We start from the raw sequence: 12,247 nt of genomic DNA, 5'->3' as shown, positions 1-12,247 counted from the left end.
GAAACTAAGTGTCATTGTGTGTATCGCTGTGTCAATGTGTGTATTTGTGTGTCTGTGTGTCTGTGTGTGTGTGTGTGTATACACTGCACACATACTCCATACAAAAACCATGCTTACATTGAAACACACATTGTGTATATGTATATTTTATAAACACAATATACACACACTGCATCCACTACACACACACACACACAGCAATCAAACGCAAACATTACATACAAATACACCCCCTGCATTAAAACACTAAAATGATCTACAAACACCCCTTCATTCAAACACCAACACTACACACAAAAAGCACACCTGCATTTAAAGCCCTACACTACATATACAAACACCCCTGCATTCAGATGCAAACATTACAAACAAGTACACCACTACATTCCAATAGCAACAGTACATACAAATACACTCATACATGCACACATATACTTAATACAAAAACATGCTTACATTCAAACACTGCTCACAAATATAACCCTGCAATGATGTGCAAATGGTAGATCTCCATCTGGCATATTATTGTTGAAGTTCTCCGATGGAGATCTACCTTTTGGCCACACTTTCACTAGATGGGGGCCCAGAAAACATACTTGCACCACGGTCCTCTCTACATTAGTTCCACCACTAGGATAATCAATGTGAGGTGCCTGGATGAAAGAGCAGGACAACAAAATTTCTGATTCTGAGCCTGTGAGTAAGCAGTTGTATGTCTCTAAAACTGATTGCCATGATGTGTAAAGTTTCTGCCTCTAAAACTGCCATGATATATCAAAATTATGCCTCTAAAACTGCCATGTTATGCCAATTTTATGCATCTAAAGCTGATTGCCATGGTGTGCCAATTTTATGCATCTGACTGTTTTCAATGGTGTGCCAATTGAATGCTTCTGAAACTGATTGCCATGGTGTGCCAAGTTTATGCATCTAAAAGTGATTGCCATGGTGTGCCAAGTTTATGCATCTAAAAGTGATTGCCATGATGTGCCACGTTTATGCATCTAAAAGTGATTGCCATGATATGCCAAGTTTATGCATCTAAAGCTGATTGCCATGGTGTGCCAAGTTTATGTATTTGAAGCTGTCATGATGTTCCAATTGTATGCCTCTATAACTGATTGCCATGATGTACCACTTTTATGCATCTAAAAGTGATTGCAATGGTATGCCAATTGTATGCTTCTGAAGCTGATTGCCATGATGTGCCAAGTTTATGCATCTAAAAGTGATTGCCATGATATGCCAATTTTATGCATCTAAAGCTGATTGCCATGGTGTGCCAATTGAATGCTTCTGAAGCTGATTGCCATGGTGTGCCAAGTTTATGTATTTAAAGCTGTCATGATGTTCCAATTGTATGCCTCTAAAACTGATTGCAATGATGTACCAATTTTATGCATCTAAAACTGATTGCAATGGTATGCCAATTGTATGCATCTTAAGCGGATTGCCATGGTGTGCCAATTGTATTCTTCTGAAGCTGATTGCCATGATGTACCAAGTTTATGCATCTAAAAGTGATTGCCATGATATGCCAATTTTATGCATCTAAAGCGGATTGCCATGGTGTGTCAATTGTATGCATCTAAAGCGGATTTCCACGGTGTGCCAATTGTATGCATCTAAAGCGGATTTCCACGGTGTGCCAATTGTATGCATCTAAAGCGGATTGCTATAGTTTGCCAATTGTATCCCTCTGAAGCGGATTGCCATGGTGTTCACTTTTTAAAATACGCATTAAAAGCAAGTGGGTCTCGAAAAATTACCATTTTGAAAAGTGGGTCTCTGCCCATAAAAGTTTGGGAAGCCCTGGTCTAGAAGGTTAATGGTAGGTGTATTTTAACAGGGAGAGACAGAACAAAAAAGAAGAAAATCCAGAAAAACGCATGTCAAAAAGGTTATAAATTGATTTTGCATGTCAATGAGTGAAATAAGTATTCAGCTGCCTTGAAATCATTAACAAGATCCTCCAGTGTAGTTCTGGGCTGATTCCTCACCGTGGATCATGATCATTAAAACTCCATGAGGTGAGATCTTGCATGGAGCACCAGACCGAGAGAGACTGAAAGTTATTTTGTGATTCTTCCCTTTGCGAATAATCGCACCAACTGTTGTCACCTTCTCACCAAGCTGCTTGGTGATGGTCTTGTAGCCCATTCCAGCTTTGTGTAGGTCTACAATCTTGTCCCTGACATCCTTGGACAGCTCTTTGGTCTTGGCCATGGTGGAGAGTTTGGAATCTGATTGCTGCTGTGGACAGGTGTCTTTTATATAGGTAACGAGCTGAGATTAGGAGGCTCCACCTGGGAGACAGATATCTTGCTGATTGATAGGGGATCAAATACTTATTTCACTCATTGACATGCAAACCAATTTATAACTTTTTTGACTTGCATTTTTCTGGATTTTAATTTTTTTTGTTTTATTATTCTGTCTCACTGTTAAAATAAAACTACCATTAAAATGTATAGACTGATAATTTCTTTGTCAGTGGGAGAAAGCTTAAAATCAGCAGGCGATCAAATACTTTCCCCCTCACTGTATATTATAGGTATATTTTGCCTCTAGATGAAGATCTTTGATCACCCAGTAATAGTCAAAAACTTAGGAATCCCACAAATTAAGATTCTGTTTACTTTTTTAGATAAGTCCAGAAAGGGAGAAATTGGCTTTTCTAACAAATTAATGTAATGAGTGCTGCACCAAAGTGTACATTTACAAAGATAAAACAGGAATTGAATGTACATCAGAAAATGTGAATTAAACACATCAGTGTGAAAACACCAAAATGTGACTTCAAAGAAACATTACAAGCACCATAACTTGTACTTCTACAAGTACTACATTTACTAGGATATTTAGAGGTGTGCCATTAAGGCTAGATTTTCTACCCAATTCGGATGTTTGACCACTAATTTGGTTATGTTTGCTATATGACTCCTTACGTTTATATAATTTGGAAGATCCCATTTTTTCTAATTCCAGTACTTACTTTGGACACCTGGGTATTTTATCCAGATGATCGAAGTAATCTTTTCTTTCTAACACTAGTAAGGTATTGACCAACGTGAGAATTCAAATTGAGCATGGATGCCAAGTATCTGTACATCAATCATGTCAAACTCGCGGCCCACAAGGACCATCTTTGCGAGCCGAGAGTACATGCTCAGTGTTATAGCGGTGCTTTCCCCACATTTCAGGTGCCTACTCTGCTAACACTTACCCGACCGGGGAGGAGGGTCAGCGAGTGAGCTCAGTGCTCCTGCTCCTCAATGCTCACTGGCGCACGCAGTCTGTAGTGAAGCTAGGCGCCGGAATATAACGTCCTATTCCGGCACCTAGCATCAGTAAATCGCGTGAGGGAGCAGATAGAAGGACCGCACTGGACCCCAGGGAGAGAGGCCCCATATTGGCTCCAAAAGGTAGGGAGCAATAAGAAAAGGATGTGTGTGTGTGTGTAAGAATGTGTCAGTGTGTGTGTCTGTCAGTGAGTATATGTGTATGTGTGTCAGCCGGAGGATCAGATTTGGCACAGGGTGGTAGAGGTGGTACTGTGGTTTAGTAGAGGCGTGGCGACCCACGTAAACTTAATCCTGGTATATGTGGCCCGTGCCAGACTTTGACTTGCTGTACGGGATTACAGGACTGCAATAGGAAGCCACTAGAAGTGGTGTTGGGTACTATTTTTATCTTTTTAAAGACAATGTTGACAGTTTGTCTATTTTGTGAAGGCTTCAGAGACTGCACCAAAGCACTACATTAAGCTTACTGGTATATAATTATGCTTTTATTTTTCCCTTTCATACACATGATTGTGTATTTGCTTGCCATATATTTTTATTTGATCTTTTATGTGACATCAGATTTAGTGTGAGGATATAAATTCATGCATTGTTTAACCCCTTAAGGACACATGACATGTGTGACATGTCATGATTCCCTTTTATTCCATAAGTTTGGTCCTTAAGGGGTTAAGGGAATCACTAGTGCTTTTTTAGTAATTGTAGAAAAAAATAAATACTTTTATGCTACATTTAGCAACATTTGCTGAGAGTTGTCAATAAACCTTGCTGAAGGTAATTTAATGATAACGTGTTATGACAGGCTCATTTTAAAGGGATACTATAGTCACCAGAACAAATCCAGCTTATTGTATTTATTCTGGTGAGTATAATTACCTTCAGGCTTTTTGCAGTAAACATTTTTTTTTAATTTTGGTTTATTTTCAGAAAAAAGGCAGTGTTTACATTGCATCCCAGGGATAACTCCACTGGCCAATCCTCAGATGGCTGCTAGAGGTTCTTCCTGGGGGCAGTGACACTGCAGCACTGCCATTTGGTGTTTCCACCCTCTGCATGGAGACACCAAACTTTCCTCATAGAGATGCATCTATGAGGATATGCTGATTGGCTAGGGCTGTTTGGCTTTTACTGGCTCTGCCCCACTATATGCCCCCTTGACAGTCTCAGCCTATCCAATGCTTTCCTATCGGAAAGCTTTGTGATTGGCTCAGAACACCTCTTCTGATTATGTCAGCCAAGTAGGCAAATCAGGGCAGAGCCAGCAGCAGCTGACTGGAATAAAGATACAATCTTGCTATATTTAGAGGGGGCAGGAGGCTCAATGGTGTTTTAACACTAAAGGGAATGTTTGTGTACCTGACCCTGTAGTGTTCCTTTAAGTATAGCATCTCCTTATGCTGCAAGCTTATAACTTAGTGATTATTTAATAGCTTTGTTACATGTTCAATGCTGCTGCCCTCTCCTTTGATGGTAATGCAGCCTCTGAGGGTGTTACAGTTCTGTAACATCTAAACAAGGCCTCTCCTGTGCAACTCACTTTTTGTTAGTGGGGCCTCATGTTTGAGTTTCACCTAAGAACTCAGTCTATAGCCGCCTCTGCCTCCAGTGTCTAGAATCACTCAAACGACACTAAATACATACACAAGAAAGCAAAACATAGAACGGGGTACAAAAACATTTAACAGTGACTGATACTTAATAGTAATGAGTGTAGTACCTTCTGATTGTTCTGCAAAACAATATAAAAACTATCATAGCCTAATACTGTAATATAACATAATGGATCAATAGTAGAGGTAATGGGTCACTCACACTGTCTAGAGCCTTATCAAGCAGGCTCTGGCTATGTAGGCAGTTGAATAATATGGCTATTCAGGCTATAGGCTCCACTCCTTGGTCCACTCACGTCTCTAGTGTCCCACAAGAAAGAAGATATCCAGTATGTAATGAACATTTTACTTTAGTTAAACACCCCCCCCCCCCCCCCCCCCCCAAAAAAAAAAAAAAAAAACGCTATGTTAGCAGAAAATAGACATGGATATGAGTCCACAATAGCCCAATGCGTTTCAGCCTATTTGGTTTTCCTCAAGGTGCATAATACAGTTCTCCCTGCAATGCTTCTTTCAGCTTTCTTGCATACAAATATAATACTTTTCCATGTATTGTATTATAATGAAAATGTAACTGATATATTGCTTTTAGTGAGACCTAAAATATTTCACCGTGTAAAATACAGTATGTATACCAATTCAATTTGCTTGCATGCACCATTCGATCTCATGTAATCAATAATTTTAAAGGGATTTTTATTGGCACCCTGACCACTTCATGTCAGATAACTGTCTAAACATTAAACCTACATTGTCCCAAACGCTAAAACAGCATTAACACTAACCCTACAATTAATCCTAACTGCAAAAATAAATCTAATATCAGTACTGATATCATCAGATGTTTCCTAGTTTAAACAGTAGAGAACATTATGTTAGTACTATCTACTGGATGTTATCAGTAATCCTGTAATGCTGAAAGTCAGTGCTGGGCGGCTGGCAAAGCCCAGCCCCGATCACAATCCTCATTGGGCCAAGCTGGTAGGCTCTGTCAGGGTCTGTCCAAGCCCTACGGGAATATTTTGATTACCTGCCATCCAAGAAACAGTGAGTGAACGCAACCTGCTAATTTGTGGCATTCTCAGTACATTTAAAATGCTCTATTCAGTGCTGCGTACCGTTGGTCAATCAGCCTGACAAATGGGGAATTCCAGTTATCAGTTGATATCTGGGACTCCCAAGTTTGAACAGGTTAAATCTGGTAACACCAAAATGCTAGAATGTTTCATAGCATCCTAACCACAAGGGTTTAACATTAATAGTTTATGTAAGTGTCTTTTTCACATTTACCAGAAAATGTTGCTGTCAAAACGGTTTGTTAGAATTGGGCCCTCCCCCAATGAATTCTTTGTGATTCAGTGGTACTCTACAATTTCCATGGAAAGAAAAAAGTCCTCTGATTTTGAGGGTATCTTTTGGTGAAGAACTTGAAGTGGTAAGGTACTGTAAAAACCACAGATTAATGTAATATTGAAAAACCCTGTAATTGTCCAGGGCTTTAAACTCCACAAACATGTCCAACTAAATAGGAATGGAAAAACTGACTCAAACAGGAAATATCCTCCAATTAAACCTTTTATTTCCATTTTTTTCATTTGTATTTAATTTGCAAACATTTAGTGACTGGTCCCATTATGTGTTTGCTGCATGTAATGTGTTTTGGGTGTGGTGCATGCTAACTGTAATATGTGTGTGATGTCCTTGCTACAGGTCTGAAATGTGTGGGAATGCTGTGGCTGTCCTTTATTTTGTCGCCCCTTACTTACACACTCCCTGCTTAACTTTCTGCAGGGAGGGGGTATATGGTCACTGGCAGTCAATTTGGGGTTTAGTGGTCGAGTGACTCAGCATATGGTCTGCACCACAAAGCAGGTGTGGACCATTTCTTCCTTGTGGTCCTGGCACTCAGTGAGTCAGAGGGCGGCTGTTGGGATTCCTAATCAGTGTACTGATTCACTAATGAGGGTCATACCCTGTGGCAAAGATAATTACAGTGGTACCTCGGTTAACTTAATTTTTCAGTTTACAAATAAAAATCCGTTGAAAATGCCTCTGTTTATGATTTTACTATTTTTTTTCCGCAAAACGGAGCAAGTTTCCTCAGGATGCATTGCGCCTGGAGGTTTATAGCGCCGCCCCGTGCATGCTGGAGTCTGTGGGTAGCATGTGGCGTCGAGTGTGAAGGTGTTGGGGATGTTGAAGCGGTTTTTGCATAGAGTTTTGAAGCCATTCTGGAAATTTTTCACAGCAGTTTTGGGACTTTTGGAACTTTTTTGTCAAGCTGTGGAAAGGCAGGGAGCTGAGCCTAGTCGTTTGCATGACTTTTACTGTGTGTTCTGCATTGTGGCTTGGTTTCCATGCCAGCTCATTTTGACTTTTTTCTGACCTCCGGAACACATTAATTGGTTTTTAATGCATTCCTATGGGAAACCACATTTCGGTTTACAATTTTTTTCGCAAAACAAAATGTCCCAGAGAATGCATTAAATTCATAAACTGAGGTACAACTGTATAGTCTGCACCCACTTAAGGTGCATATCGCTACGGCGTCTGATGGCGCTATATAAATAATAAAATAATAATTAGCACTTTCCCTGTGTTTATTTTGTTACTTTTTCACTAAAATCAGATTTAAAAAATCTACCTTTTTCTTATGTCATTCTGTTAAGTCTGTGCCATTTGGCACAAAATTAAGGCTGTGCTCTGCAGGTCTGTTATCAGGAGAACCCTTCTGGATGTCTTTCCTGCTTGCCTTCTGCTTTATGGAAAACAATGCCTGCAAGTTGAAGTAGGGGTAAGAGCTGTGTGAGAGCAGCATGAATAGAAAGAGCCAGAATTATTTATTGCATCAACTTTGGACAGGCAATCTGAGAATGCATAGTGAAAACAGATATGTATTTACATACTAGGAAGCCAACATAATGTTGGGGACATTTAACTTGTTATGGGAAGCTTGTCTCTGCTTCCCAAACAGGGATATCCAGGAATAGTGTGTGTTACAGCAATAACAACTTCTAAAAAAAAACAAGATTGATCCACTCAGGAGGAGACTGGGATAATGCAAATAAAATGAGCTTTTTAAATAGTAAAAGGGAAAAGAAACACTTCAAGTTACACTCCAAGCAGCTAAACAAGTTAAGCTTAAATTAAAACTAATACGCTCCAATACCTGTGGATAGTCTTTTCTTTTGAGTGTCTGTTTTCCTGCAGGGCTGTTATATCTTTGATGTATCCCTATTCTATTCTCCTTCCCTTGATCCTTTTTTTTTTAATGATTTTATTACACTATTGTGATCCTTTCTGTATTTTTGAGTATTATGTTTGTATGTTGTCAAATAAGAAGCAGTAGAGGAATCTTTATGACCAGCATATTAAGGGTACATTTTACAATTTTTTTCCCCCACTGGTGGAATTTCTTATTGTGTTTTTTTATTTCATATGTATTTATATGTGGGTGTGTGTATATCAACAAATATAAAATGTCAAACTCAGAAATGCCCATAGGAGGGGGTGGGGGGAGGGGAGACACTGCATCTGTGTCTATGCAACTGTATGTGTGTTAAATACTCACACATACAGTTGCGCGGACACATGCACATACAGATACACTGACACACATACTGCTGTACAGATACAAAACACACACAAGTCACAATTCCAGACACCCTCCAGTTTCTTACCTTGTTGGTGCTGGATGGTAGCTTCCATGGCTGAGGGTGGGGTTGTGCCCCCCCTCCCTTACACTGCTCACGGCTCCCCCTCCCATCCAGCATATTCTCCTTGATCTGGGAGGAAGTGCCCAGCTCACTTACTTCCTTCCAGCACTTAGTGCAAGTTAGAAGGGGCCCCGTTGCGCTATTAAAGCGCCACAACGCATGAACGGGCCCCTCTTGGCACATGTCCATTGGGTGATCCTTATTGCATGGGCAACCCATGCGGCGGCCGACATTACCGATTTTTTTTATTTTATTTTTTTCCATTTCTTCCCCCGCGTACCCCCCAGGTCACAAGATGGTACCCCTGGGGGGGGGGGGGGGGGTGCGTACCGTGGTTTGGGAACCCCTGATCTAGAGGTTTGGAAAACTGTATCTGCGATGACCGGTTTACTTTAATGTTTAGGGTTGTTGGATTCTTCTTATATTGTAACTTGGCACCATCTGAATAAATGGTCACTATTTCTCTTTCTTGTTTTATTCATGAGCAGCACCCAAGAAATGCTTTTAGTTGCTACATCATGTTGGACTGACACATCAAAACATTAAACTTTGCTGAAAGCTATGCTCCTCTCTACATGTGAGAGGAGAGAAACACAATGTAAAGACTGAACAATCTGCTAAATATGTTTTGCAGGTTGGACAATCTGCTCAATATGGCTTATGGCGGAATAAAGAGGTAAAACTGCTGTAGACTCTGTGGTTTTTGTATATTTTCAATGGGAAAATTCTTATGCACTGGTTGTTTTTTGGTTTGAAAATAGTGCTGTCTGTCTGTCTGCATGCTATAGTATGCTTGTATTTTTGTATTTGGTAGTATAGATATATAATTATAATTTTTGTCCACACATTCATCTGTGTACAGATACATGTGTTCTGAGCCAAAACTTCCTTTTTGTTAGCACGGGTATTTTCCCAACCGCTTGCACCCTTTGCACATTCAGTCATCCAATTTGTGTTTGGCTATTTTCAAATGTTTCCTCTTTTTGTGAACATGCTGCAATATATAAATATACGATCTTTAGAAGAAATTGGACATGCCCATTTTTTCAGTTACACTTGCACCTTAACCCATCTAAACTCTTGACGTCAGATTGTCATGGTAACCGGATTTGATGAACTCTGTCTTAAAGTGTATCGGTCAGAACCTGCACACAAACCTATGTTTGATTTGTAGAAGAACACTCAATTTCCTTAAAGGAACACTATAGTCACCTAAATTACTTTAGCTAAATAAAGCAGTTTTAGTGAATAGATCATTCCCCTGCAATTTCACTGCTCAAGTCACTGCCATTTAGGAGTTAAATCACTTTGTTTCTGTTTATGCAGCCCTAGCCACACCTCCCCTGGCTATGATTGACAGAGCCTGCATGAAAAAAGAACTGGTTTCACTTTCAAACAGATGTAATTTACCTTAAATAATTGTATCTCAATCTCTAAATTGAACTTTAATCACATACAGGAGGCTCTTGTAGGGTCTAGCAAGCTATTAACATAGCAGGGGATAAGAAAATCTTAATTAAACAGAACTTGCAATAAAGAAAGCCTAAAATAGGGCTCTCTTTACAGGAAGTGTTTATGGAAGGCTGTGCAAGTCACATACAGGGAGGTGTGACTAGGGTTCATAAACAAAGGGATTTAACTCCTAAATGGCAGAGGATTGAGCAGTGAGGCTGCAGGGGCATGTTTTATATACCAAAACTGCTTCATTAAGCTAAAATTGTTCAGGTGACTATAGGGTCCCTTTAAGAAAATCAATATTAAATGCATCATGTATGAAGAGCAAGGATGGCTGATTTGGAACCTTTAGATGTTGCATATATACTGTATCATGTTCATTTTTAAGAGAAAATTTTAAACTAATACCTACAGCATGCATTCTACGTTAGCATAACCATTTCAGTGTTTGTTGTTTTTTCTACATATGCATCTTTCCCATTGACTTTCCTGGTTATCAAGTTAGAATGTCCTAAATTCCCATTCATTTCACTGCATGGTAATTATTAAACTGTAATTGTGTATTTGGTTTTGTTTTGTTTGGTCTGTTCTTGAAACCGTAAGACTACTTTTTTTGAATCATATGAAACAAATTGTATTTTATATAGTTTTGTTTTGCACATAACTTTTATTTGCACTCTGAGCTAACCTATATTTTATGTGCATTCTACTTACTGAGTTATAGCAGACATTTCTAACACTAGATCCTTTGTTTTTGTCTTTTTTTTTTTTTTTATAGTAGATTTTCTCCAATGACTATCGATGGCATGACCAGTTTGACTGGAATAAACTTTCCTGGGCATGCTGGAACAGGATGGTGCATATTTGTTTACAACCTGGCACCCGACGCAGATGAAAGCATCCTGTGGCAGATGTTTGGTCCATTTGGAGCAGTCACCAATGTGAAAGTCATCCGTGATTTTAACACCAACAAATGCAAGGGCTTTGGGTTTGTGACTATGACAAACTATGATGAGGCAGCAATGGCTATCGCCAGCCTCAACGGGTATCGCTTGGGTGACCGTGTTTTGCAAGTGTCTTTCAAAACCAGCAAGACACACAAAGCTTAACAAGTTACCTTCACTCCCGTTAACACACGAGCGCCAAAGGCAAGTTTAAGAGACTTTATACCTTGAAAAAACTCTTTTGTCCTTATGGGGCAAAGTGTGAGGGTCGGGGTGAGTTAGTCGACAAAGTTTAAAAAAAAAAAAAGTTTAGCATCATTCGAACGTGAGGTTTTGTTATTGCTGGTCTTTACATTTCTATTTCTTACCTTTTATGTTTGAGAATGGACACTAGGCAACAGGGTTTTTACCTGTCTCACTGCATTATAATGCCTTCTATTGAGGGGGATCTTTTAAAATATTTCAGTGATGGGAAGAAACCTTTCATTTTGTTTTTACATGACTGCCTTCAAACTTATGAGTAATTAAGGCAATGTGGTTTTGTTTTGTTTTGTTTTTTTTGTTCCTCAATTTACATTCCATGGTAATACAATACTGTTTCAATCTACCAACAGTATTATTTATTTGGAAGTTTACACATTTTGTTTAAACCATATTTATTTTGTAACTATTGTTTTGGGGCGGGATGGCCTCTATTCAAAAAACAAAACCTATTGTAAGAATACTGGAGACTTTTCATAAAGCAGTACCTTGCCAAAGAGATAAGAACCTCTTTGATGTGGGTTTCAAATGAGAAAAAATAGCATCTATTTTTATAAAAAATAAAAATAAAAAAATTTGGAGAAACTTTTTACTGGTCCTGGAACAAAATATTTTGACTTGAATACTTTGTGAAATCTACTTCATATGACAACCTTGTGAGCTTTTACCTTACCAGGATATTTGTGCGTGATCAGTATTTTTCGGGAGGGGGGAGGAATCGGATCTTAGGGATGTTGAAAAATGATTTATGACGAAAGGGATGCTTTTTATTTTTTATCGCTTATGTTTTATTTTTCTTTCATGTGTTTGTATGTTTTTGAATCAATGGGACCGGTTGGTTCTAGTATTTAAAATAATTGGACAATAATCTGTCCATACTGGTTATTATGTGATAAGTAGCTCACATCAATTTGTGATTTTGGAACAAATATAGAATGGGGAAGAGTATCATACAA

General features: G+C 39.0%; 1 protein-coding gene across 8 annotated transcripts in view; it reads left to right on the top strand.

The window, feature by feature from the left end:
* The window catches only part of ELAVL2 (ELAV like RNA binding protein 2), a 174,794-nt gene extending 162,782 nt beyond the window's left edge, over positions 1–12,012 (top strand). For 2 of the 8 annotated variants that reach the window (XM_063455187.1, XM_063455191.1), the window contains 2 exons: positions 9,266–9,307; positions 10,865–12,010. In XM_063455187.1, coding sequence (XP_063311257.1) covers positions 9,266–9,307; positions 10,865–11,195 — 373 coding nt within the window. In that variant the 3' untranslated portion in view covers positions 11,196–12,010. Of the gene's footprint in view, positions 1–9,265; positions 9,308–10,864 lie in introns of all 8 variants that reach the window. The other 6 variants (XM_063455189.1, XM_063455188.1, XM_063455192.1 and 3 more) reach the window with 6 other exon arrangements.
* The last annotated feature ends 235 nt before the right edge of the window (positions 12,013–12,247 follow it).

Source organism: Pelobates fuscus, chromosome 5, assembly GCF_036172605.1.
Source record: "Pelobates fuscus isolate aPelFus1 chromosome 5, aPelFus1.pri, whole genome shotgun sequence".
NCBI classification, from domain to species: Eukaryota; Metazoa; Chordata; class Amphibia; order Anura; family Pelobatidae; genus Pelobates; species Pelobates fuscus.
Note: the sequence above shows the minus strand (reverse complement) of the source record. Positions and strands in the feature narration are given on the sequence as shown.